Genomic DNA, 24,168 nt, shown 5'->3' on the forward strand with positions numbered 1-24,168 from the left:
CCTTAGAAAGCAAATGACGGATTCTACTTTGAATCTGCAATTTCTCCAAAGCTCATTTTTTTATGAGTCTGCACAGAACTGCCAGCATCAATGGAGACACTCAAGTTTTTTATTCCTGTATCTCGTCACACATTCATGAAAATAGTTATGGCCTCTAAACCGTCAAGCTGCATACTGGACCCTATTCCAACTAAACTACTGAAAGAGCAGGAAGTATCCTGTGCTTGGCCCTCCTATGTTGAACATATAAATGGATCCCTATCCACCGGATGTGTTCCAAACTCGCTAAAAGTGTCAGTAATAAAGCTTCTCTTTGAAAAAGCCAAACCTTTTTTTTTTTTTTTTTTTTTTTTTTAAATCAGCCTATATCGAATCTCCCATCTCCCCCCAAAAAAGCTGTTATGCAGAAACTCACTGCCTTCCTGAAGACAAATTATGTATATGAAATGCTTCAGTCTGGTTTTAGACCCCATAATAGCACTGAGACAGCACTCATGAAGGTGGTAAATTACCTTTAAAATGGTCAGACCAAGGCTCTCCATCCGTCCTAGTGCTCCTAGACCTTAGTGCTACTTTTGACACCATCGAGCACCACGTTCTTGTGGAGAGATTAGAAACCCTAATTGGTCTACACCAGGGGTGGGCAATTCCAGTCCTCAAGGGCATGATTGGTATCCCAGTTTTGCCCCAGCCCCAGCTAGCACACCTGACTCCAATAATCACATAATCATGATCTTCAGTTTAGAATGCAATTTGATTAAATCAACTGTGTTTGCTAGGGATGGAAAAAACATGTGACACCAATAAGGCCCTCGAGGACTGGAGTTGCCCACCCCTGGTCTACACAGAGAAGTTCTTGCCTGGTTTAGATCTTATCTGTCGGAACGATATCAGTTTGTCTCTGTGGATGGTTCGTCCGCTGACAAATAAATTGTACGTTCTGGCGTTCCTCAAGGTTCCGTTTTAGGACCACTATTGTTTTCACTATATATTCTACCTCTTGGTGATGTCATTTGGAAACACAATGCAACTTTCCCTTCTATGCGGACGACACACAGCTGTACATTTCGATGAAACATGGTGAAGTCTCACAATTGCCTAACCTGGAAGCCTGTGTTTCAAACAAAAGGAAGTGGAATGGCCGGCAAATGTTTTACTTTTAAACTCGGACAAAACAGAGATGCTAGTTCTAGGTCCCAAGAAACAAAGCGATCTGCTGTTAGATCTATCTATTAATCTTGATGGTTGTACAGTCGTCTCAAATATAACTGTGAAGGACCTCAGCGTTACTCTGGACCCTGATCTCTCTTTTGATATCAAGAATATTTCAAGGACAGCTTTTTATCCATATTCATAACTATTTGTCAAAAAATTATGCAGAAAAACTAATCCATGCTTTAGACAATTCTAGATTAGACTACTGCAATGCTCTACTCTCTGACTACCCCGATAAAGCACAAAATAAACTTCAGCTAGTGCTAAACACTGCTGCTAGAATACTGACTAGAACCAAAACATTTGATCATATTACTTCTCTCTACATTGGCTTCCTGTTAAGGCTAGGGCTGTTTTCTAGGATTTACTGCCAACCCATAAAGCATGACATGGGCTTGCTCCTACCCATCTCTCCCATTTGGTCCAGTCGTACATTCCTAAACGTACGCTACAGTCATAAGACGCAGGCCTCCTTATTGTCCTTTGAAATTCAGGTAGTGCTTTCTCCTATAGAGTTACATTTTTATGGAATGGTCTGCCTATCGATGTGAGAGACGCAGACTTGGTATGATTGAGTGTAGTCTGGTCCAGGGGTGCGAACGTGAACGGCAAGGCACTGGAGCGACAAACTGCCCTTGCTGTCTTGTCCTGGCCGGTTCCCCTCTCTCCACTGGGATTCTCTGCCTCTGACCCTATTACTGTGGCTGAGTCACTGGCTGACTAGTGCTGTTCCATGCCGTCCCTAGGAGGGGTGCGTCACTTGAGTGGGTTGAGTCAAAAACGTGATCTTCCTGTCTGGTTTTGCGCCTGTTTGGGATCGTGCGGTGGAGGAGATCTTTGTGGGCTATACTCAGACTTGTCTCTGTGTAGTAAGTTGGTGGTCTGTTGATATCCCTCTAGTGGTATCGGGACTGTGCTTTAGCAAAGTGGGTGGGGTTATATCCTGCCTGGTTGGCCCTGTCCGGGGGTATCGTCAGATGGGGCAACAATGTCCCCTGAACCACCCCTGACTCAGTCTCCAGTATCTATGCTGTAGTCTATGTGCTGGGGGGCTAGGGTCAGTCTGTTATATCTGGAGTAATTCTCCTGTCTTATATGGTGTCCTGTGTGAATTTAAGTATGCTCCCTCTAATTATCTCTCTCTCCCTTCCCTCCCCTCCCTGAGGACCTGAGCCCTAGGATCATGCCTCAGGAATACCTGGCTTGATGACTCCTGGCTTTCCCCAGTCCACCTAATTGTGCTGCTGCTCCAGTTTCAACTGTTCTGCCTGCGGCTAGGGAACCCAGACCTATTCCCTGGACATGCTACCTTGTCCCGGACCTGCTGTTTTTGACTTTCTCTCCCTCTACCGCACCTGCTGTCTCAACCTCTGAATGCTCGGCTATGAAAATCCAGCTGACATTTACTCCTGAGGTACTGACCTGTTGCAACCTCTCTAATCTATGAACATCTCAAATACCAATCTGGCCTTAAATGGCCATGTACACTTGTAATCTCCACCCGGCACAGCAGGAAGAGGACTGGCCACCCCTCAGAGCCTAGGTACTCTAGGTTTTTTTTCTAGGTTCCTGCCTTTCTAGGGAGTATTTCCTAGCCACCGTGCTTCTACATCTGCATTGCTGGCTGTTTGGGGTTTTAGGCTGGGTTTCTGTTAAGCACTTTATGACATCTAGGGGATTTATAAATGTGATTGATTGATGATGATTCTGCCACCACCATGCTTCACCATAGGGACGGTGCCAGGTTTCCTTCAGACGTGACACTTGGCATTCAGGCCAAAGAGTTCAATCTTGGTTTCATCAGACCAGAGAATCTTGTTTCTCATGGTCGGAGAGTCCTTTAGGTGCCTTTTGGCAAACTCATAGCGGGCTGTCATGTGCCTTTTACTGAGGAGAGGCTTCCGTCTGGCCACTCTACCATAAAGGCCTAATTGGGGGAACGCTGCAGAGATGGTTGTACTTCTGGAAGGTTCTCCCATCTCCACAGAGGAACTCTAGAGCTCTGTCAGAATAACCATTGGGTTCTTGGTCACCTCCCTGACCAAGGTCCTTCTCCCCCGAATGCTCAGTTTTTCCAGGCGGCCAGCTCCAGGAAAAGTCTTGGTGGTTCCAAACTTCTTCCATTTAAGAATAATGGAGGGCACAGGGACCTTCAATGCTGCAGAAATGTTTTGGTACCCTTCCCCAGATCTGTGCCTCGACACAATCCTGTCTCGGAGCTCTACGGACAATTCCTTCGACCTCATGGTTTGGTTTTTGCTTTGACATGCACTGTCGACTGTGGGACCTTATCTAGACAGGTGTGTGCCTTTCCAAATCATGTCCAATCGATTGAATTTACCAGATGGACTCCAATCAAGTTGTAGAAACATCTCAAGGATGTTCAGTGGAAACAGGATGCACCTGAGCTCCATTTTGAGTCTAATAGCAAAGGGTCTGAATACTTACGTAAATAAGGTATTTCTGGTTTTTGCTAAATGTTTCTAAAAACCTGTTTTCGCTTTGTCATTATGGGGTATTGTGTGTAGATTGCTGAGGAAATTGTTTTATTTAATCCATTTTAGAATAAGGCTGTAACGTAACAAAATCTGGAAAAAGTCAAGGGGTCTGAATATTTTTCGAAAGCACTGTATTACTAGAGGTAGTCTCGCTGCAATTGATTTGATTGCTGCGCTGTGTTAAAAAAATGACAGCAAGTGACTGACTAGCAGCTGTTGTCTCTCTTTCCTCCATTTTGCAGCGACCACTACAGAACTTCAATTGTGTTAATCGTGCAGTCCATGTTGCTGAAGCTGCAACATGTAATTACAGCCATTTCTTACTGAAAAGTTCTGTTACCGAAATCCCTCATTTGTTTAGGAAAAACATTCCCTATTCCCTCAACCCTTGCTCTCTTCACACTACACATGTATGCATCGCATGTAAGTGACCAATAGGGCCTGACCTATAGTATATTATAATCACAAATAAACCCTGAACATGTGACAGCAAAATGGCTGCAGAGGACATGACAAATAAACTTGAAATGGGGGAATGTTTACTTGTTGCTCAGGAGGTAAAGGAGAAGTTGGATGTGTGGAATCAATTTGACTAGCTGTGGAAAATCCTGGAGATCAAGAAAAAGAAGGTAAGGCGCAAGTCTTGCGTGTGTCACGCCTGCTTCCGCTCTCCCTCCCTGGCACTCAAGGCCCTGCATTACACACTCCTGCCACCATCATTACGCACACCTGCTTCCCTCGTTACGCGCATCAGCGATTCATTGCACTCACCTGGACTCAACCGGCGTGTTATTACCTCCCCTATATCTGTCTGTTCCCCAGCTCTGTTCCCCGCTTCTGCATTAATGTTTATATGTCTTGTATACCCGGTTATGATGCTCTTCCTGTCTTGTTCATGTCTGTGCTAAATTAAAATGTTCAACTCTCCGTACCTGCACTCTCATCTCCAGCGTCGGTTCTTACAGCGTGCATATTATGTGTGCCAAACAGGTGCTGTTAGATTACAATATCATTTTTCTGACCATCTGTAACAATGTACACAACACTAAATAAATGATAAGCGTACCAGAGAGTCTGTTGCAATGTTTAGTTAAAAATAAATGATTGTAAAGCCTTTATTACAGCAAACAAACTAAAAACAATTGCATTCATTCATGAACGCAGTTTATTTATCGTTTACGCTATTTATTCAAGGGTAGCTTTATTTTATTTTCAAACGGAAATGCTTGATTGCATTTCAAATCATAAATTACTCATATGCTGTGTGATGACATGAATGAATGATACAGTAGCCTATATACACACGTTTTGAAATATAAGCTTAAGTTACGGTATTAAAACTAAACAGTATGCACTCTTTGGCCTAGAACACGATGGTGGTTCTACAAGGCTGCTATACTAAGCCTACTAATGATAACAATATGACTTATTATAAATGATGTTCATCATCATAATAATAATAATAATAATAAGTAATAATAACAAGGAGATCAAGAAAAAGGAGGGCTATTATTATACATTTTATTTTTCTGACAATTGGGAAGAGTAAACAACACTAAACAACTTATAAGTAATACCAGAGAGGCTGTTCTAATATATACAAAAGTGTAAAGCCTTTATTACAGCATTGCAAAGATTAAAAACAGCTGAATTTGTGAAATTGTTTATCCCACATGTGGTTGCGTGAGGCTTGGTGCTCACAGAATCAGTAGGCTATTGATCAAGCACTCAAACAGAAGCAGGATCTGTCTTATTTCTCTAGATATACATTATATGGATGATTTACAGTATAAAGCCAGGCACGTTTAACAATTAGGCTATTGATTATAGACCTATTGCCGTTTCCGCTCTCCTCACTTTTCTTAGAAAAGTATGGCAAGTGCTGTTTTCTTGTCTCCTAACTCGGCTTCTGCCTCCGCCGCATTCTTCTCAACATCAATATGCTGGTTAACTTTGCTATTATGCACATAGTGTCATGATCTAAGAAAAGACGGCAATTCATTGCACTGATATTTCAGAACCACGGTCAGCAACCGCGATCCAATGCGGGAGAAAGCAACACGAATAAAAATAATATTATTTTTACGAGTGTTGCACCAATGTTTTTACGTAATATAAACATATACAATTTTAGTAGCACGTCTTAGTGATGGACTGTGCCATCCCCACGGCCTCCACAATGGATTAGTCCACTCAGACAGGCGCGAATCAGAGAAGTGTCTTGTACACCATGAAATTCTATATATTTTTTGCTACTGCTCGACTAAAGAAATCTCGGCCGACCAACAGCCTATCAACTAAATGGGATCAGCCCTTAACAGCATTGTAAATATTAACCTAAATGACAGAGTGAAAAAAAGGAAGCCTGTACAGAATAAAATATTCCAAAACATGTATCCTGTTTGTAATAAGGCACTAAAGTAATACTACAAAAAAAATTTTTTATCCTGAATACAAAGTGTTAAGTTTGGGGCAAATCCAACAAAACACATCACAGAGTACCACTTTTTACACTCTTTATATTTACAAGCATGGTGGTGGCTGCATCGTGTTATGGATATGCTTGTCATCTGCAAGGACTGGGGAGTTTTTTAGGATAAAAATTACAGTAATAGAGCTAAGCACAGGCAAAATCATAAAGGAAAAACTGGTACAGTCTGCTTTCCAACAGACACTGGGTGACAAACCTCACCTTTCAGCAGGACAATAACCTAAAAAACAAGGACAACTATACACTGGAGTTGCTTATAAAGACGACATTGAATGTTCCTGAGTGGCCTAGTTACAGTTTTGAAAATCTATGGTAAAACTTGAAAATGGCTATCTATCAATGATCAACAACCAATGTGACAGAGCTTGAAGAACTTTTTAAAGAACAAAATGGGCAAATATTGTACAATCCAGGTATGCAAAGCTCTTAGAGACTCACCCAAAAACACTCAGCTGTAATCGCTGCCAAATGTGATTCTAACATGTATCGACTCAGGTGGTTGAATACTTATCTAAGCAAGATATATTAGCATTTAATCTTTCAAATATTTGTTTAAATCAGAAAATTCTTCATCCACTTTGACATTGTTGTGGATCGTTGACAAAAAAGGACAATTAAATACATTTTATTCCCACTTTGTAACATAAACAGTCAAGGATTGTGAATACTTTCTGAAGGCACTTTATTTGTCGTCATTGTTCTGAATAATTTTTAAAAAAGTTATTCAAGTATAAATTACCCAAAGTTACGATAGATTGGCATTGATTTTCTGTTAATTACCTAAATTATTGAAGATGCTGGTAACTTTGGTAAATTACTGGTAGCTTTGCAACCCCAGTTATACTGGATTGGTACAACAATACTCTGTCTATTTGGTATTCCAACAACACTGCTGCCCATATATGCAGTCTGCCTGACAAGAGTACACCCAAAAACGTCGGCAGAGAAATTACATTTAGATCGTGAAATTCTGGCATAAACATTCCTCAAGTCTACACAGTGCCCAGTCCTTTTGGATGGAAAGTAAATTAAAGTGTGTCTGCCTTTGATCAGCATTAGGAGCATGGCTACTGACTGAGGTATTTTATGGAGTCATGAAAAGTGAGAAAGGGGAATTTTTCAGCCCTTAGTGTGCTGTTGCTAAAATAAGCTGTAGCTGTACTTTTATGAGGGTTACAATCAGAATGAAGTAGTATGTGAGTTAATAGTGTGCGTGAGACAGCTTACAACCATTTCCATTTGCAGCCTTGTACATTGCCATATATAATATATATGTCTCTTTGGACTTACAATAAGTGTCTGGTTTACAAAGTTACAGTAGTAGGGTGTATGTTCATGTCATTTTGACTACTGCTTCAGACACTGACACACACACATAAATAACACACACCAGTTTGGAGGCTGTGTGTGAAACAGTCTAGAGTCCACAGTCATTAAAGGGAACAAGGAGAGACCTCCGAAGCTGTGTTGTTGAATAGGCAGCCCCTCTATTCTTAGGTGCCTTCCCATACAGAGGCTGGTTCCCCATTCACAACACAAGGTCATTAGATAATACACAGTGGGACCTCAAGACCAACACGGTGGGGGCCACGCTACAAAACAACCTTTTCCCCGACTCAAACTCCCCCTTCTCGGTCTCTCTACACACAACACACACACACGAATGATGATGTCATTATTACGCCCCCTTCTCAATTCAGTCCAGTGTTATTCAGCCTTTCAGTGTGGGTTTCCGCTCTCTCGGTGTCTGTTATTAGAGACAGGGCATCAATATACGCTTCTACACCTGCATTGCTTGCTGTTTGGGGTTTTAGGCTGGGTTTCTGTACAGCACTTTGAGATATCAGCTGATGTAAGAAGGGCTTTAGAAATAAATTAGATTTGATTTGATAATGTGACCTACTGTCACAAGAAAAGGGCAACCAGTGAAGAACAAACACCATTGTACAACCCACATTTATTTTCCCTTTTGTACTTTAACTATTTGCACATCGCTACAACATATGACATTTGAAATGTCTTTATTCTTTTGGAACTTCTGTGAGTGGAATATTTACTGTTGATTTTTATTGTTCATTTCACTTTTGTTTATTATCTACTTCACTTGCATTGGCAATGTTAACATATGTTTCCCATGCCAATAAAGCCCCTTGAATTGAATTGAGAACAACCAAAATGGGGGATGAATACAATGTCATCACAACAAAAAATGACATCAATAGACATAGTTCAAGAGAGAGAAAAAACAAAAACAATATTCAACGATAGTGAGAACACTACTGAGTGTTTGGCCTCACTGGTCTCTCTCAGCTCCCAGCATGCTCTATTTTGGTGATGACAAGAACTAATGCTGAGGGAGCACTATGGCCTATTGATTTACACTGATGCTCAGCTCAGGAATGAGTGAGAGACACAGAGACAGACCAGGTTGGAGAAACAGAGAGGAGTGTGAAAACCAGCAAATCCCCGAGCTGACAAGGTTTACCTTCTCCACTAAAGCTGCTGCCTGTATTTTGTTTTATTGTACCTTTAGTTAACTAGGCAAGTCAGTTTAAGAACAAATTCTTATTTTCAATGGTGGCCTAGAAACAGTGGGTTAACTGCCTTGTTCAGGGGCGGAAGGACAGATTTTTACCTTGTCAGCTCAGGGATTCGATCTTGCAACCTTTCGGTTACAAGTCCAACACTCTAACCACTAGGCTACCTGCCGCCCAAATTTTAATCCCCACTTTGTAACATAAAAAGTCAAGGATTGTGAATACATGTGTCATCAGTAGGGTATGTGGACACAGCATAGTGATGGTAACAGCCCAGTTCCTGTGGGGATAGCTTGGCAGCCAATGACGGACGGTATGTCTGCCATTCCTAGCCAAACGCTGTTTGGCTAAGTCACCATGACGACAGAGCTGCCAAGCCTCATTTCAAAAACTCTAGTCTGTGCTCAACTCTGTGGATGAAATCATCATGGAGTTGAGGTACTTGGCAATGACACAATGTACTCCTGCACGCGTACATTTCTCTGTCAACCTACTCTTTGTCGGAGGGAGACTTTCTTAGTTCACTGTTTGAGAAAGCATACTTACTCTGGTTGAGAGTGTCAAGAGGTTTCTGAATCAATAGAGCAGTTATTATGCATTCATGAATCATCAACGTATTTTCTATGACGTTCAACATCATACGACCTATAACAGTTTGTTGAAAAACACAGCCACACAACCTCGGATGGGTGATAGATGGGTGGTAAACCACAAAGCGGATCCCATAGATCATTATGGCATCACCATGGCAACATATCTCCATTATCTATAATTGTGTGGGATCACAGTCAACATAACAGAGGGATCACCCACATTCAGAAGTTCATCAAAGGAACATGGCACTAATTGGGCATAATTGAAGGTGTCCTAAATATGTGTCTGAGCTATCTGCCACAGGGTTCAAGATTATTTTTTGTCTGCCTGCACTACAGAGGCCTATATCGGTAGCTAATACAAGACTAGTAAAGGCCCAGTGCACTACTTTTGTGTTTATTTCTTTATTTCTTTATTTTAATCCGATTTTTCAGGGGGTGCTGCAGCACCCTCAGCCCTCAAACTTCTCGGAGCTTTGGGTTCAAAGGGAAAAATGGGTCCATTAAAGTGGATTTGCAAATATTTGCCCACTAATAGAATTCAGGAGGGGAAATAAATAGGCTATTTATTCTCCATTACAATGCATGGTATTCTATGCGTCAATGCTGTTCGTGTGTGTCTCTATGTCTGTGGGTGCGTGTACTGTTTAGTACCTCTCTGTGTTGAATTACATCTCAAAGATCGCCATGTAGGCAGACACCCGAGCTGTGCGCTGAGCACAAAGAATAAAGTCAAAGAGCCCTGGGGAGAATAACCGAGTCACTCCACGCGAGGCCGGAAAAAGCGCAGGCCAGGTGCTAGAAGCAAGACGTGCACGCCACACAGGTAGCCAACAGTTTGGCACGCGCACTAACCTCCGTTGGTTGTATGGTAAGGACACTCTGCAGACTACCTGCACTAACGCCTCAATAATACCTACAGTGAATTTTGCGCTAAATGGTACGCAGCATCACCTGGATGTGTGCAACAAAAGTTCAACATTCACCTTCCTTTAATATTTCTGGCAAGCTGTCAACGCATACAGTGTGATGCATAACCTACGTTCGATAAATCCAAAGTATGCGCCACACAGAACGCACGGCAACTGCCTCTGCACTGCAATGTTGCACGGCAAACGCAGCGTTCCGTTCCATTGGAATTGCATGTTCTTCTGGTGTAGCTAGGGTGCAACAAACACTATCGGTGTGATCGAGGCGTAACTGTGCCACCTGAGTTGCCCTGACTATCACTGATACTATCACTATCACTTCCTCTATGCCTAGCCTATATCTAGACCTAGAGCACCGTTTTATGTTATCCTTTGACTACCTCCATAATCTTTCCACTCCTGGAACCAATTCAATCAAGTTTGAATTACACAACACCCTTTCTTCTTGTACACGAGAAAACAAGATCCAAATGCTGGGACCGTTTACGTAGCTCTGAATGAAACCGGATATTTATGTAACGAACTATCAAATAAGTATTTAGAAACTTCCTTATGGGAGTTTAAAATGCGACTAAAACCTAAATAAAAATGCTATGCTTGGTATACTCAACTTGAGCTTGCAACTATATTCAGGCACTTAAGAACAAATAAGGACGTTTAGGCCTACCAGTTGGTTGATGAGCGGGTGTTGAGAATGTCCTCTTTGGCCGTGAGCAGTGACAGGCTATAGGTATCGAGGTTAATCGCTCGCATCGTGATGGTGAAGTTTTCTACAATCCACTTCCGAAGATTTCTTCACTTCGCAAGTCGCACTAGAAACGTACTAGAAACTGAACACGGCCACACTGACGCGCTTTCACGGCCGGGAGAACGATTAGTAAGTAGGCTTATCTCATGCAAAGTAATGGAAGTTTCAAGTGGAGAAGAAGGTGACAGTCCGCCAGCAAGCTATACAGGCTGCAAACACACACACTGGGTGGTTGAGGCTGTTGCAGACTTTCTGCAGTGAGATGGAAATACGTTTTCACTCAAAGCCCCACCTCCTCCTGACGAATGGGGGGGAAGCTGAGTTACATTCTAGCTGGTCCTGGTCCAAACTTCAACTTCACACACCATTCTCTTCACCTCCATTCCGCACTTTAATAATAAGGTGGAATTGTGGAAAATATATATTTTTATAATTAAAGCTAGAATCCTTAAGTGAAACAATAACAAAGCTGACACCACACCTCTGTTTTGGTATAAAGCAAAGAAAGGGATTGGCTATGGAGAAATGTAATCACTCTCAAATTCATAGACAGAGCTATGGATGCAAGGACTGACCATCGATGTTTTGAAGCTATACAGTGTTTGTTTACATTCACATTGTTTACGAACATTGGAGTAAAACAAGCTTATATTTCTGGTGGGGTACAACAGTTGGACTAAGTTCAAGAATCAATCGGTATATACTGTATCATTAATTTATAGGTCCAAAATTGGAAGTAACTAAGGGTTCTAGCATTAACTTGCCTTAAAGAGACATTCTGGAACTTTGCTGACTAGGGGTAAAGTCATTTTTTTACCTCCCGTTTTGTGTCAATGTGTAGTTCATACTTGCATTATATATGAGCAGAATTACTGTCTTACCTCAACTAGCCACGAAATCTTTAGCTTGAAAGTGACTGTTTTCTGGAAGTTTTGTATCGCAATTTTGAGTACTGTGAACTTGGCCTTCTGGGCCAGCACCTAGCAATTTGAGTTCCAGCCAATGACCTTCAGCCCCTGGCCATTTGAGTGACAAGATGCACATGCACATTGGACAAGTTACACAGTGAAAGAAGAAGGCTGGGCCAGGCCTGCCCAGCATTATCCATTGAGGTTGCATAGCGGGCCCAATGGCTGAGTGACAGCAGAGAAAGCGAGAGAGAGCAATGATGTACTGCACATATCTGCACATATTTGATGTAGTAGGACATTTTCGGGGACCAGTTTTGGTTCTTGAGCTTTACTTTCAGAACTACTGGCTAGAATGTATGAAAATCTTCCATAAAGTATCTTCAAGTGATGTGCATACAACCACAATGAACTATTTTGAGAGCCATTCATGTACATCATCTCTCACTTTCTGTGAGCTAACATTATCCAGAAAACAACGGCTACACAAGACAGCTGATGATGTCCCCATGATGTCCCCATCAGCTATCCCCATTGAGACCGTGTCTGTGCCTCGACCTAGGTTGGGCAAAACAAAACATGGCGGTGTTCGCCTTAGCAATCTCACTAGAATAAAGACCTCCTCCATTCCTGCCATTGTTGAAAGAGATTGTGATACCTCACATCTCAAAATAGGGCTACTTAATGTTAGATCCCTCACTTCCAAGGCAGTCATAGTCAATGAACTAATCACTGATCATAACTTGATGTGATTGGCCTGACTGAAACATGGCTTAAGCCTGATGAATTTACTGTGTTAAATGAGGCCTCACCTCCTGGTTACACTAGTGACCATATCCCACGTGCATCCCGCAAAGGCAGAGGTGTTGCTAACATTTACGATAGCAAATTTAAATTTACAACAAAAAAACAGACATTTTCTTCTTTTGAGCTTCTAGCCATGAAATCTATGCAGCCTCCTCAATCACTTTTTATAGCTACTGTTTACAGGCCTCCTGGGCCATATACAGCGTTCCTCACTGAGTTCCCTGAATTCCTATCGGACCCAGATAATATTCACATTTTTGGTGACTTTAATATTCACATGGAAAAGTCCACAGACCCACTCCAAAAGGCTTTCGGAGCCATCATCGACTCAGTGGGTTTTGTCCAACATGTCTCTGGACCTACTCACTGTCACAGCCATACTCTGGACCTATTTTTGTCCTATGGAATAAATATTGTGGATCTTAATGTTTTCCTCATAATCCTGGACTATCGGACCACCATTTTATTACGTTTGCAATCCCAACTAATAATCTGCTCAGACCCCAACCAAGGAGCATCAAAAGTCGTGCTATAAATTCTCAGACAACCCAAAGATTCCTTTATGCCTTTCCAGACTCATTCTGTCTACCCAAGGACGTCAGAGGACAAAAATCAGTTAACCGAGGAACTCAATTTAACCTTGCGCAATACCCTAGACGCAGTCACACCCCTAAAAACTAAAAACATTTGTCATAAGAAACTAGCTCCCTAGTATACAGAAAATACCTGAGCTCTAAAGCAAGCTTCCAGAAAATTGGAACGGAAATGACGCCACACCAAACTGGAAGTCTTCCGACTAGCTTGGAAAGTCAGTACCGTGCAGTATCAAAGATCATCCTATTTTTCCAACTTAATTGAGAAAAATAAGAACAATCAGAAATGTATTTTTGATACTGTCGCAAAGCTTACTAAAAAGCAACATTCCCCAAGAGAGGATGGCTTTCACTTCAGCAGTAATAAATTAATGAACTTCTTTGAGGAAAAGATCATGATCACTAGAAAGCAAATTAGGGACTCCTCTTTAAATCTGTGTATTCCTCCAAAGCTCAGTTGTCCTGTGTTAGTGGAATTCTAAATTCCTCTGTATTATTTCCCAATCAGAATTAATTACTCTGTCAATGCATTCTATGGGATCGTAAAACCCATATTATTATTATAGGAATGGACAGAGCCCCAGTCTTAAACTCAGGTAACAGCGTTTATTTCAAGAGAGTACTGGTTACATACACATTTTTCCACAGGTTATAAACTGAAAATGACGTCAGCGTTTTCTAAATGTTCTATCTCTTTCATGACACCGGTAGAGAGGCCCTATAGTTCTCGAGCCTTCCCTCCTCTCCTAAAGCCAAGGTCAGTAACTGTAAATCAGCATTCTAGACAGTCTGGAGATAGTCCGTCCCTGCCATCTGGAGATAGTTCATTCATTTGTACAAAGGAACAGACCGTCATTGTTACTAAACTCCTGACTATATTATATACAATTGGGAATGGGAACAAGAGAGAAAATTCATATATGTACAGTACATAATAGCATTTGGACTAGTCAGTCCTGATTGAAATGTATACATAATTAGTCATCATTGATAAAAAATTCCCTTAACATCCTGAGTCTGCACAACTCTGCCAGGACCTAGGATCAAGAGAGACTCAAGTGTTTTAGTACTATATCTCACAATGATGAAAATAATCATGGCCTCTAAACCTTAAAGCTGCATACTGGACCCTATTCCAACTAAACTACTGAAAGAGCTGCTTCCTCTGCTTGGCCCTCCTATGTTGAACATAATAAATGGCTCTCTATCCACCGGATGTGTACCAAACTCATTAAAAGTGGCAGTAATAAAAGCCTCTCTTGAAAAAGCCAAACCTTGACCCAGAAAATATAAAAAACTATCGGCCTATATCAAATCTTCCATTCCTCTCTAAAATTTTAGAAAAGGCTGTTGCGCAGCAACTCACTGCCTTCCTGAAGACAAACAATGTATACGAAATGCTTCAGTCTGGTTTTAGACCCCATTATAGCACTGAGACTGCACTTGTGAAGGTGGTAAATTACCTTTTAATGGCGTCAGACCGAGGCTCTGCATCTGTCCTCGTGCTCCTAGACCTTAGTGCTGCTTTTGATACCATCAATCACCACATTCTTTTGGAGAGATTGGAAACCCAAATTGGTCTACACGGACAAGTTCTGGCCTGGTTTAGATCTTATCTGTCGGAAAGATATCAGTTTGTCTCTGTGAATAGTTTGTCCTCTGACAAATCAACTGTACATTTCAGTGTTCCTCAAAGTTCCGTTTTAGGACCACTATTGTTTTCACTATATATTTTACCTCTTGGGGATGTCATCTGAAAACATAATGTTAACTTTCACTGCTATGCGGATGACACACAGATGTACATTTCAATGAAACATGGTGAAGCCCCAAAATTGCCCTCGCTAGAAGCCTGTGTTTCAGACATAAGGACAAAACAGAGATGCTTGTTCTAGGTCCCAAGAAACAAAGAGATCTTCTGTTGAATCTGACAATTAATCTTGATGGTTGTACAGTCATCTCAAGTAAAACTGTGAAGGACCTCGGCGTTACTCTGGACTCTGATCTCTCTTTTGACGAACATATCAAGACTGTTTCAAGGACAGATTTTTTCCATCAATGTAACATTGCAAAAATCAGAAACTTTCTATCCAAAAATGATGCAGAAAAATTAATATATGCTTTTGTTACTTCTAGGTTAGACTACTGCAATGCTCTACTTTCCGGCTACCCGGATAAACCACTAAATAAACTTCAGTTAGTGCTAAATACGGCTGCTAGAATCCTGACTAGAACCAAAACATTTGATCATATTATTCCAGTGCTAGCCTCCCTACACTGGCTTCTTTCTCTCTTTATTTCTTTCACTCTCTCTTGGAGGACCTGAGCCCTAGGACCATACCTCAGGACTACCTGGCATGATGACTCCTTGCTGTCCCCAGTCCACCTGGCTGTGTTGCTGCTCCAGTTTCAACTGTTCTGCCTGCGGTTATGGAACCCTGACCTGTTCACCGGACGTGCTACCTGTCACAGACCTGCTGTTTTCAACTCTCTAGAGACAGCAGGAGCGGTAAAGATACTCTGAATGATCGGCTATGAAAAGCCAACTGACATTTACTCCTGAGGTGCTGACCTGTTGCACCCTTGACAACTACTGTGATTATTATTATTTGACCATGCTGGTCATTTATGAACATTTGAACATCTTGGCCATGTTCTGTTATAATCTCCACCCGGCACAGCCAGACGAGGACTGGCCACCCGTCATAGCCTGGTTCCTCTCTAGGTTTCTTTCTAGGTTTTGTCCTTTCTAGGGAGTTTTTCCTAGCCACCGTGCTTCTACACCTGCATTGCTTGCTGTTTGGGGTTTTAGGCTGGGTTTCTGTACAGCACTTTGAGATATCAGCTGATGTAAGAAGGGCTATATAAATACATTTGATTTGATGATGTGTATCTGTCTGGCATGGTTTATGTCAGGTTCATAAAAAGACACAGGAAAACACACCACTTTATATTGGCATTCGGAGGGATGGGGAAAACGTCCGTGTGAGGAGTGCCAGTGAAGGAGAGGTGGTGATGCTGCTGAGGTTTAGAGGAGGCATGGAGGTGGGGGTGTGGGGGCAGGTATGGAGCTGTCACTCTCTCTTTGTCCCCCCAGCCATTTGAGTAGGCCCCAAGCAGTCCTTGGCAGCTGCCAGAGAAGCCATTTACAGTGAGGGCCATCTCCATCAAGACCCTTGAAGAAGCAGAGGGACCAATTTCATGGGAACTGTGTCTGAGGTAGCCAGCATGTAAAAAAAAAAAAAGTACAGGGGCTTTTTTCTGTGTTTGAGAACAGCTGGGGGTCTGGACAATACATGCCCAGTGCCATACACAGGCACACACGCACGCACGCACACACACACACATACACACACACACACACACGCGCGCACACATACACACACACGCATACACACCACACACACACACACACACACACACACACACACACACACACACACACACACACGCACGCACGCACGCACGCACGCACGCACGCACGCACACATACACACACACGCACACACATACACACCACACACACACACACACACACATTTTCAGACTCAGTTCTCTGTTATCTGAGTTTAGGGGAGGGGGTATGCATAGACCTTACGTTTAGGAAAGTTTCTCAGCGTTTTCTTCATTGTAATTTTGTGATAATTCAGTGCAGATGTGTCATTTGATAGATGTTATTTTTGTTTTTGGTGTGCCAATCCAGAGTTTCCCCTTAGATCTTCAGAGATTCAGTGGACAGACAGAGAGTGACTAAGCCCCAGTGAATATCTGCTCATCAGACTCTGGCATATCAAACCATAACCACCTTAAAATAAAAAATACGGAACCATGCTTTCTCCATCTTCCTCTTTTTTTTGTACAATCACCAGGCTTTTGGGGACCCTAAGCGCAATTTGGTTGGAGGGCCCCCTACCTCGCGGCAGAACATTTTAATGGCCCCCCTCTTGACGGTGAAGAGAAGAATTGAAGTTTTAATGTTCATTTTCTGCAATTTCTATACATTTGCCATGGGGAGTAGATCAAATGTTGCAGTTTTGAAGGCCCAGTGCCGGGAAAAACGTTTTATATTGCCACACTGAGGCTGAAATAATAATGTGAAATTACTAACATGATGATAATGCTATTTTAGTTTAAGAGCTATTTTGAAAAGACCACCTGAAATCTCTACCAGTTTTGGTGGGATGGAGTTTTGGCTTTCCATGGTGATATCCCCTTGCAACAAATGAGTTATCTGACCAATAAGAAAGAGAGTTCCAAACCTCTCTGCCAATAAGAGCATATATTTTTTTACAATTTTAATTGAAAACAATCACAGTCAGGAACTTAATTGTTACCAAAAATGTATTTGATATTGAAATAAATACAGCTACATTGGACAATTGAAGAATGTTTTCTGCAATTCTACACACTATGCCATGGGATTGAGAGAAAACGTTTAACAAATGTCAGGCATTTCTACTAATTTTGCCATGGGGCAGAAATTATTTATTTTCTCCAGTTTTACAGATAATTTCTTGCAATTCTACCCATTTTGACATGGGGTGGAGAGATATTTTTGCAGTCTTAAAGTTAATTTAAACTCTACACATTTATGTCTGTCACGATCGTCGTAAGAACATTCGGACCAAAGTGCAGCGTGATATGGGTTCCCCCCCACCCCCCAAGTTGCGGACTCTGACCGCAAAACCTGACTCTATAGGTGGGTCCGTATGGGCATCTAGCGTCTGTGGCGGCTCCGGTGCGGGGCGAAGAACACACTCAGCTCGCGGATCCACCAGCATCGGTGGCGGCTCTGGTGCGAGCCGAAGAACCCGCTCAACCCGCGGAATCCGCCAGCATCGGGGGCGGCTCTGGTGCGGAATGAAGAACCCGCTCAGCTCGCGGATCCACCAGCTGGACCCGGGCTGAACACTGTGCCTGGACTGGACCTCGGTGTCAAGGAAGGCTCCTGCCATGGAGCGGGACTGGACACCAACCCTGGCCTGGACATCGGTGCAGAGGAAGGCTCCTGCCATGGAGCGGGACAGGACGCCATATCTGGTCTGAGCAACGGCGCAGAAGACGACTCCGGCCATGGAGCAGGACTGGACGCCGTGTTTGGAAGCTCTGAACCGTGGACCATCGCTGGAGGTTCCGGACTGTGGACCGCCGCTGGAGGTTCCGGACTGTGTACCGTCGCAGGAGGTTCCGGACTGTGTACCGTCGCAGGAGGTTCCGGAATATGTCCCGTTGTAGGAGGTACCGGACTGTGAACCGTCGCCGGAATCTCTGGACCTAGTGCGTGGAGCCGGTATAGGTGGCACCGAACTGGTGACACACACTTCAGGGCAAGTGAGTGGTACGGAGAGCTGACTCAGGTGGCATTAAACTAATAACACGCTCCTTAGGGAAAATGTTGTGCATCTTCCACCAACTCAAGAACTCTTTCCGTTCTCTCTCCTCCAATATCTCCATCCACTCACTGATGGTCTCTGACTCTCTCCGTTCACTCTCCTCCAGTTTCTCCCTCTTCTCCCAGACTGGCTCTGGTTCACTCCTCGGCTCCGCCGACCACCCCTTGTGGCCCCTTCCAAAATCTTGTCGGGCTGTTTTTTGGGCTTTCTTTGTGGCCGCAAACCCCGGCATGGTCCCTGTCCTCCCTTCTCTCCTTGCGTCTGCCGCCAAGGAAGGCGATCCTGTCCTGCCAGGATTTCCTCCCAAGTCCAGGATCCCTTCCCATCCAGGATCTCCTCCCAAGTCCAGGATACCTTCTCCTCCTGGGCACGCTGCTTGGTCATGGTGTGGTGGGATCTTCTGTCACGATCATCGTAAGAATATTCAGACCAAAGCACAGCGTAATATGGGTTGCTCATGTTAAATGAATGAAATGTACAAAAACAATAAAGAACAAACGAAACTTGAAGTCAATGAATAGCTCACAGGCAAATACACATAAACAAGATCCCACAAAACACAGTGGGGAAATGGCTGCCTAAATATGATCCCCAATCAGAGACAACGATAAACAGCTCTCTCTGATTGGGAACCTTACCAGGCCTACATAGAAATAAACACACTAGATTACCCACCCTAGTCACACCCCGACCTAACCAAAATAGAGAATAACAAGGCTCTCTATGGTCAGGGCGTGACAATGTCACTTATGCCTGGAACCGGCCCTGTCAATCCCTTTAATCTGACAAGGCACTCTCTACACACTCTTTACTACTGCATGTACAGTAGTGCTACCACAAACTCCTATCCACCTGTGCCACCTCTGCAGTCGATTTCACTGCATCGCTCCTTAAAAGGCTAAACCTCCACGGGAGCCCACCCCAGCCACCCCCTGCCTCCCCCTCCACTGGTTCATTGCCAAGGCTATAGGACAGAGGGCAAGACATCCCTATATCCCCATGCATCTATTATTCTTACAATTTCCTGTCATTAGGGGCTTCTCTCTGGCCTGTCTGGTGCCCCTGGCTGGATGTGAACTGTTGTGCTGTTATGCTTCACTTCAGACGGCTCTGGCATTTCCTCTGCTTGGGTGCGGTGGCAGGCAGTTTTTGTTGGATGTGGCTTTTAGTGAGAGAAGGGGGAGGTGAGATTCGGAGGGGGGCTGTTTGACGAGGCGAGGGGGGGGGGTATTCATTTGACTTTTTACTGAAACTATTTCTCTCTCTAAATTGGCTTAAGAGAATTTGCTGTTGGTTGCTTTCCTGTGTCCTGAAATACCCACACTGAGTTTGTTCAGGCTAACAGAGTGTTGAGATGAGTATCCCAAAGGCAACATTCTGTCTCAGCTCTCTCGATTGTGTGTCTAGGCGGTTGTTGTTGGTCACTATGTACAGTATATCCATTGCTAGAAATGGTAGGCTCATTCACGTTTATAAGCAGGGTTATAGGCATGGTTGATTACACAGTACATTGTTGCACGGCGATGTATTTCCTTGTAGTATATAAGCAGAGGTTTTCTGTCTTGCCCTCTGTCCTATAGCCTTGGCAATGAACCAGTGGAGGGGGTTTCAGTATGCTTTACTGTCTGCTTATTGAACCGATAAGTACAGCCTTTCCCAGGACATTATCATGTTTAGTTGTCTCGTGAATTTACTACTTGCTGTAATGTGTCCTACCTTTGAAGGCTGTGTGCTGTGTATTTGGTCATTACCGTGCTACACAGCATTATCTATCCTCCAAGGAAAACACTGCCATAGGCAAATCAGCAGAGGGAATCATTCTCAGGCATTCAATGCCTACTGTAGTCTTTCCATCTATTCTGATCTATTAAGCTCACAGCCATGTTGAGGTTCAATTATGAATAATGATATGCAGGCTTAGCTGAAAAATATTTATCTTTACACATATCTCTCAAAGACATCAGCACATGATTTGTATGAAGTTCCAAGCTACGTGATCATACACTATATGTAAAATTGTGCACGCAGCCATGCAATCTCCATAGACAAACATTGGCAGTAGAATGGCCTTACTGAAGAGCTCAGTGACTTTCAATGTGGCACCGGCATAGGATTTCCATCCAGTCAGTTCGTCACATTTCTGCCCTACTAGAGCTGCCCCGGTCAACTGTAAGTGCTGTTATTGTGAAGTGGAAACGTTTAGGAGCAACAACGGCTCAGCCACGAAGTGGTAGGCCACACAAGCTCGCAGAATGGGACCACAGAGTGCTGAAGAGCGTACAAATCGTCTGTCCTCGGTTGCAACACTCACTACAGAGTTCCAAAATGCCTCTGGAAGCAACGTCAGCACAATAACTGTTCATCGGGAGCTTCATGAAATGGTTTTCCATGGTTGAGCACAAGCCTAAGATCATGTGCAATGCCAAGCATCGGCTGGAGTGGTGTAAAGCTTGCCGCCATTGGACGCTGGAGCAGTGGAAACGCGTTCTTTGGAGTGATGAATGACGCTTCACCATCTGGCAATCTGACGGACAAATGTGGGTTTGGCGAATGCCAGGACAACTGTAAAGTTTGGTGGAGGATAAATAATGGTCTGGGGCTGTTTTTCATGGTTTGGGCTAGGCCCCTTAGTTCCAGTGAAGGGAAATCTTAACACTACAGCATGCAATGACATTCTAGACGCTTCTGTGCTTACAACTTTGGGGAAGGTCCTTTCCTGTTTCAGCATGACTGCTCTGGACTGTGCTTCCTAACCCAACTGGGATGAGCTAACACACTGGCAGCCTGATACTAGGGTGTGTTCTGGAAGCACCCTTCACCAGGGTGTGTGTATGTGTGTGCAGGAGAGAGAGAAAGGAGGGAGAGAGAGAGACACTGCACAGATTCTGTCAGGCCTGGGCCCTGACAGTAAATCTCAGTAGGACAAAAATAGTTGTGTTCTAAAAAAGGTCCAGTTGCCAGGACCACAAATACTAATACTATCTAGACATCAGCGCCACAGGTAACTTCCACAAAGCTGTGAACGATCTGAGAGACAAGGCAAGAATAGTTTATTTAATTTGTATTTAACCTTTGTTCAACTAGGCATGTCAGAAGGAGAAGGGCCTTCTATGCCATCAAAAGGAACATAACATATGACATACCAATTAGGATCTGGCTAAAAATACTTGAATCAGTTATAAAATCGGTTGCCCTATATGGTTGTGAGGTCTGGGGTCCTCTCACCAATCCAAAATTCACAAAATGGGACAATTACCAAAATTGAGACCTTGCATGCAGAATTCTGCAAGATTATCCTCTGTGTACAACGTAAAACACCAAATAATTCATGCAGAGCAGAATTAGGCCGACACCTGCTAATTATCAAAATCCAGAAAAGAGCTGTTAAATTCTGCAACTGCCTAAAAGGAAGAGATTCCCAAACCTGGCTTAACAAAGCCATCACCCACAGAGAGATGAACCTGGAGAACAGTCCCCTAAGCAAGCTGGGGCTGTTCACAAACACAAAAAGATCCTACAGAGCCCCAGGACAGCAACACAATTAGACCCAACCAAATTTGAAAGAATTAACAAAAAAAACTGAGCAAACTAGAATGTTATTTGGCCCTAAACAGAGAGTACACAGTGGCAGAATACCTGAAGGAAAGCTTTGACTATGTACAGACTCCGTGAGCATAGCCTTGCTATTGAGAAAGGCTGCCGTAGGCAGACCTGGCTCTCAAGAGAAGACAGGCTATGTGCACACTGCCCACAACATGAGGTGGAAACTGAGCTGCACTTCCTAACCTCCTGCCAAATATATGACCACATTAGAGACACACATTTCCCTCAGATTACATAAACCCACAAAGAATTCGAAAACAAATCCAATTTTGATAAACTCCCATATCTATTGGGTGACATAACACAATGTGCAATCACAGCAGCAAGATTTGTGACCTATTGCCACAAGAAAAGGTCAACCAGTGAAGAACAAACACCATTGTAAATTCAACCCATATTTACATTTATTTATTTTCTCTTTTTTACTTTAACTATTTGCACATCGTTACAACACTGTATATAGACATAATTTGACATTTGAAATTTCTTTATTCTTTTGGAACTTGTGAGAGAGAGAGAGAGAGAGAGAGAGAGAGAGAGAGAGAGAGAGAGAGAGAGAGAGAGAGAGAGAGAGAGAGAGAGAGAGAGAGAGAAAGAGAATGCAGGCCTGTAGTAGTATATATTATGTGTCTGCTCTCTGACAGGGTTTTAGCTCCTGGCCTCTCAGGTGAGGTCACCCCTCAGCTATGCGCCTCCCCAGCTACTCTGACTGACTTATCTTCCCCTGGAGCCCCAGTGTGTCTTACATACACACGCATGCACACACACACATGCGCACGCACACACACTTTACACACACGCACTGGCAAAATACTTACTTACTAAACACATTGTATAACTCTCTCTCATTCTCGCCACCTCTCTTTCTCTCTTCCGGTCCCTCTCTCTGCTTGACAAAGACTTTACTGAAGAATCTTTGCTACTGACCAATCACCAACAAAGGGGCGTAGACTTTGGCGCCAGAAATACTTTTTGGTGCCCGGACAGCCCGAAAAAACCCTCACCGAAATCCAAACAAACAAAAACGTCGCAAAATGTCATCATAATGTAGGAGGAGGACTCTACTGAACTGTTTCGGCTGGGAAGCATGCGGACGCCTTTAGAGTCCCCCGTCCATCACAAAGTTGCCATTTCTCTGAGAGATGGGTTGCTTGAGTCGATTATCAATATTTTCATTGCAAGTTGACGTGCTTGCTCTTGAAACGTCAGCTCAAATACATTTATTGTTAGCGGCATGGCAATATTCTCCCTCGTTTCTTCACAGATTCACATCCTCTCATCCTCTTCCTGGAGAAAGCTCTGAAACGAGAGCCACATGTGGTGGTGGTGATGTCACCGTGTGTCACTAGCTCTTAGACTGCGTTAAACGAGGCTGTGGCGGCGGTGCTCAGTGGGAACGCTGAACACATCCCTGATAAAGCAGCGGACACAGGGTTAAGGCCTGTAATCACTGCCTCACTGACATCTCTGGCCAGGCGACACACAGCAACCCAGTGGACACCGCCACACACACACACGTTTGTAAATCCCCCCCATTTACTACAATATGAGGAGAAATGACGTCAGTTATAAAGGAGTTTGGGTGGCAGTCGGTTACTGGTGATGCAGGGGTGTTGTCAACATTGTGGCACATGTGAGGGTTGTTATTGCCATCAAACAATTTTGCATGCACGCAGACACAATTACACACTCACGGGCACACACACACATTCACACACACACAGACCCGGATTGAGATGGCGTGGGTACAAGAACTCCATGACTTGTAACCACCCACCCACCCCCACTGCCCTTCTAATATTACCCATAAGCCACATCACTACAAGTAACCATGGCAACCCAGCAATCCCCAG

General features: G+C 43.4%; 1 protein-coding gene across 1 annotated transcript in view; it reads right to left on the reverse strand.

The window, feature by feature from the left end:
* Nucleotides 1-11,271, reverse strand: part of LOC139390012 (drebrin-like protein A) — a 63,099-nt gene extending 51,828 nt beyond the window's left edge. The window contains exon 1 of the mRNA XM_071137114.1: nt 10,931-11,271. Within this exon, the coding sequence (XP_070993215.1) occupies nt 10,931-11,016 (86 nt within the window). The 5' untranslated portion in view covers nt 11,017-11,271. The remainder of the gene's footprint in view (nt 1-10,930) is intronic.
* Nucleotides 11,272-24,168: the final 12,897 nt, after the last annotated feature.

Source organism: Oncorhynchus clarkii, chromosome 30 (assembly GCF_045791955.1).
Source record: "Oncorhynchus clarkii lewisi isolate Uvic-CL-2024 chromosome 30, UVic_Ocla_1.0, whole genome shotgun sequence".
Lineage (NCBI taxonomy): Eukaryota > Metazoa > Chordata > Actinopteri > Salmoniformes > Salmonidae > Oncorhynchus > Oncorhynchus clarkii.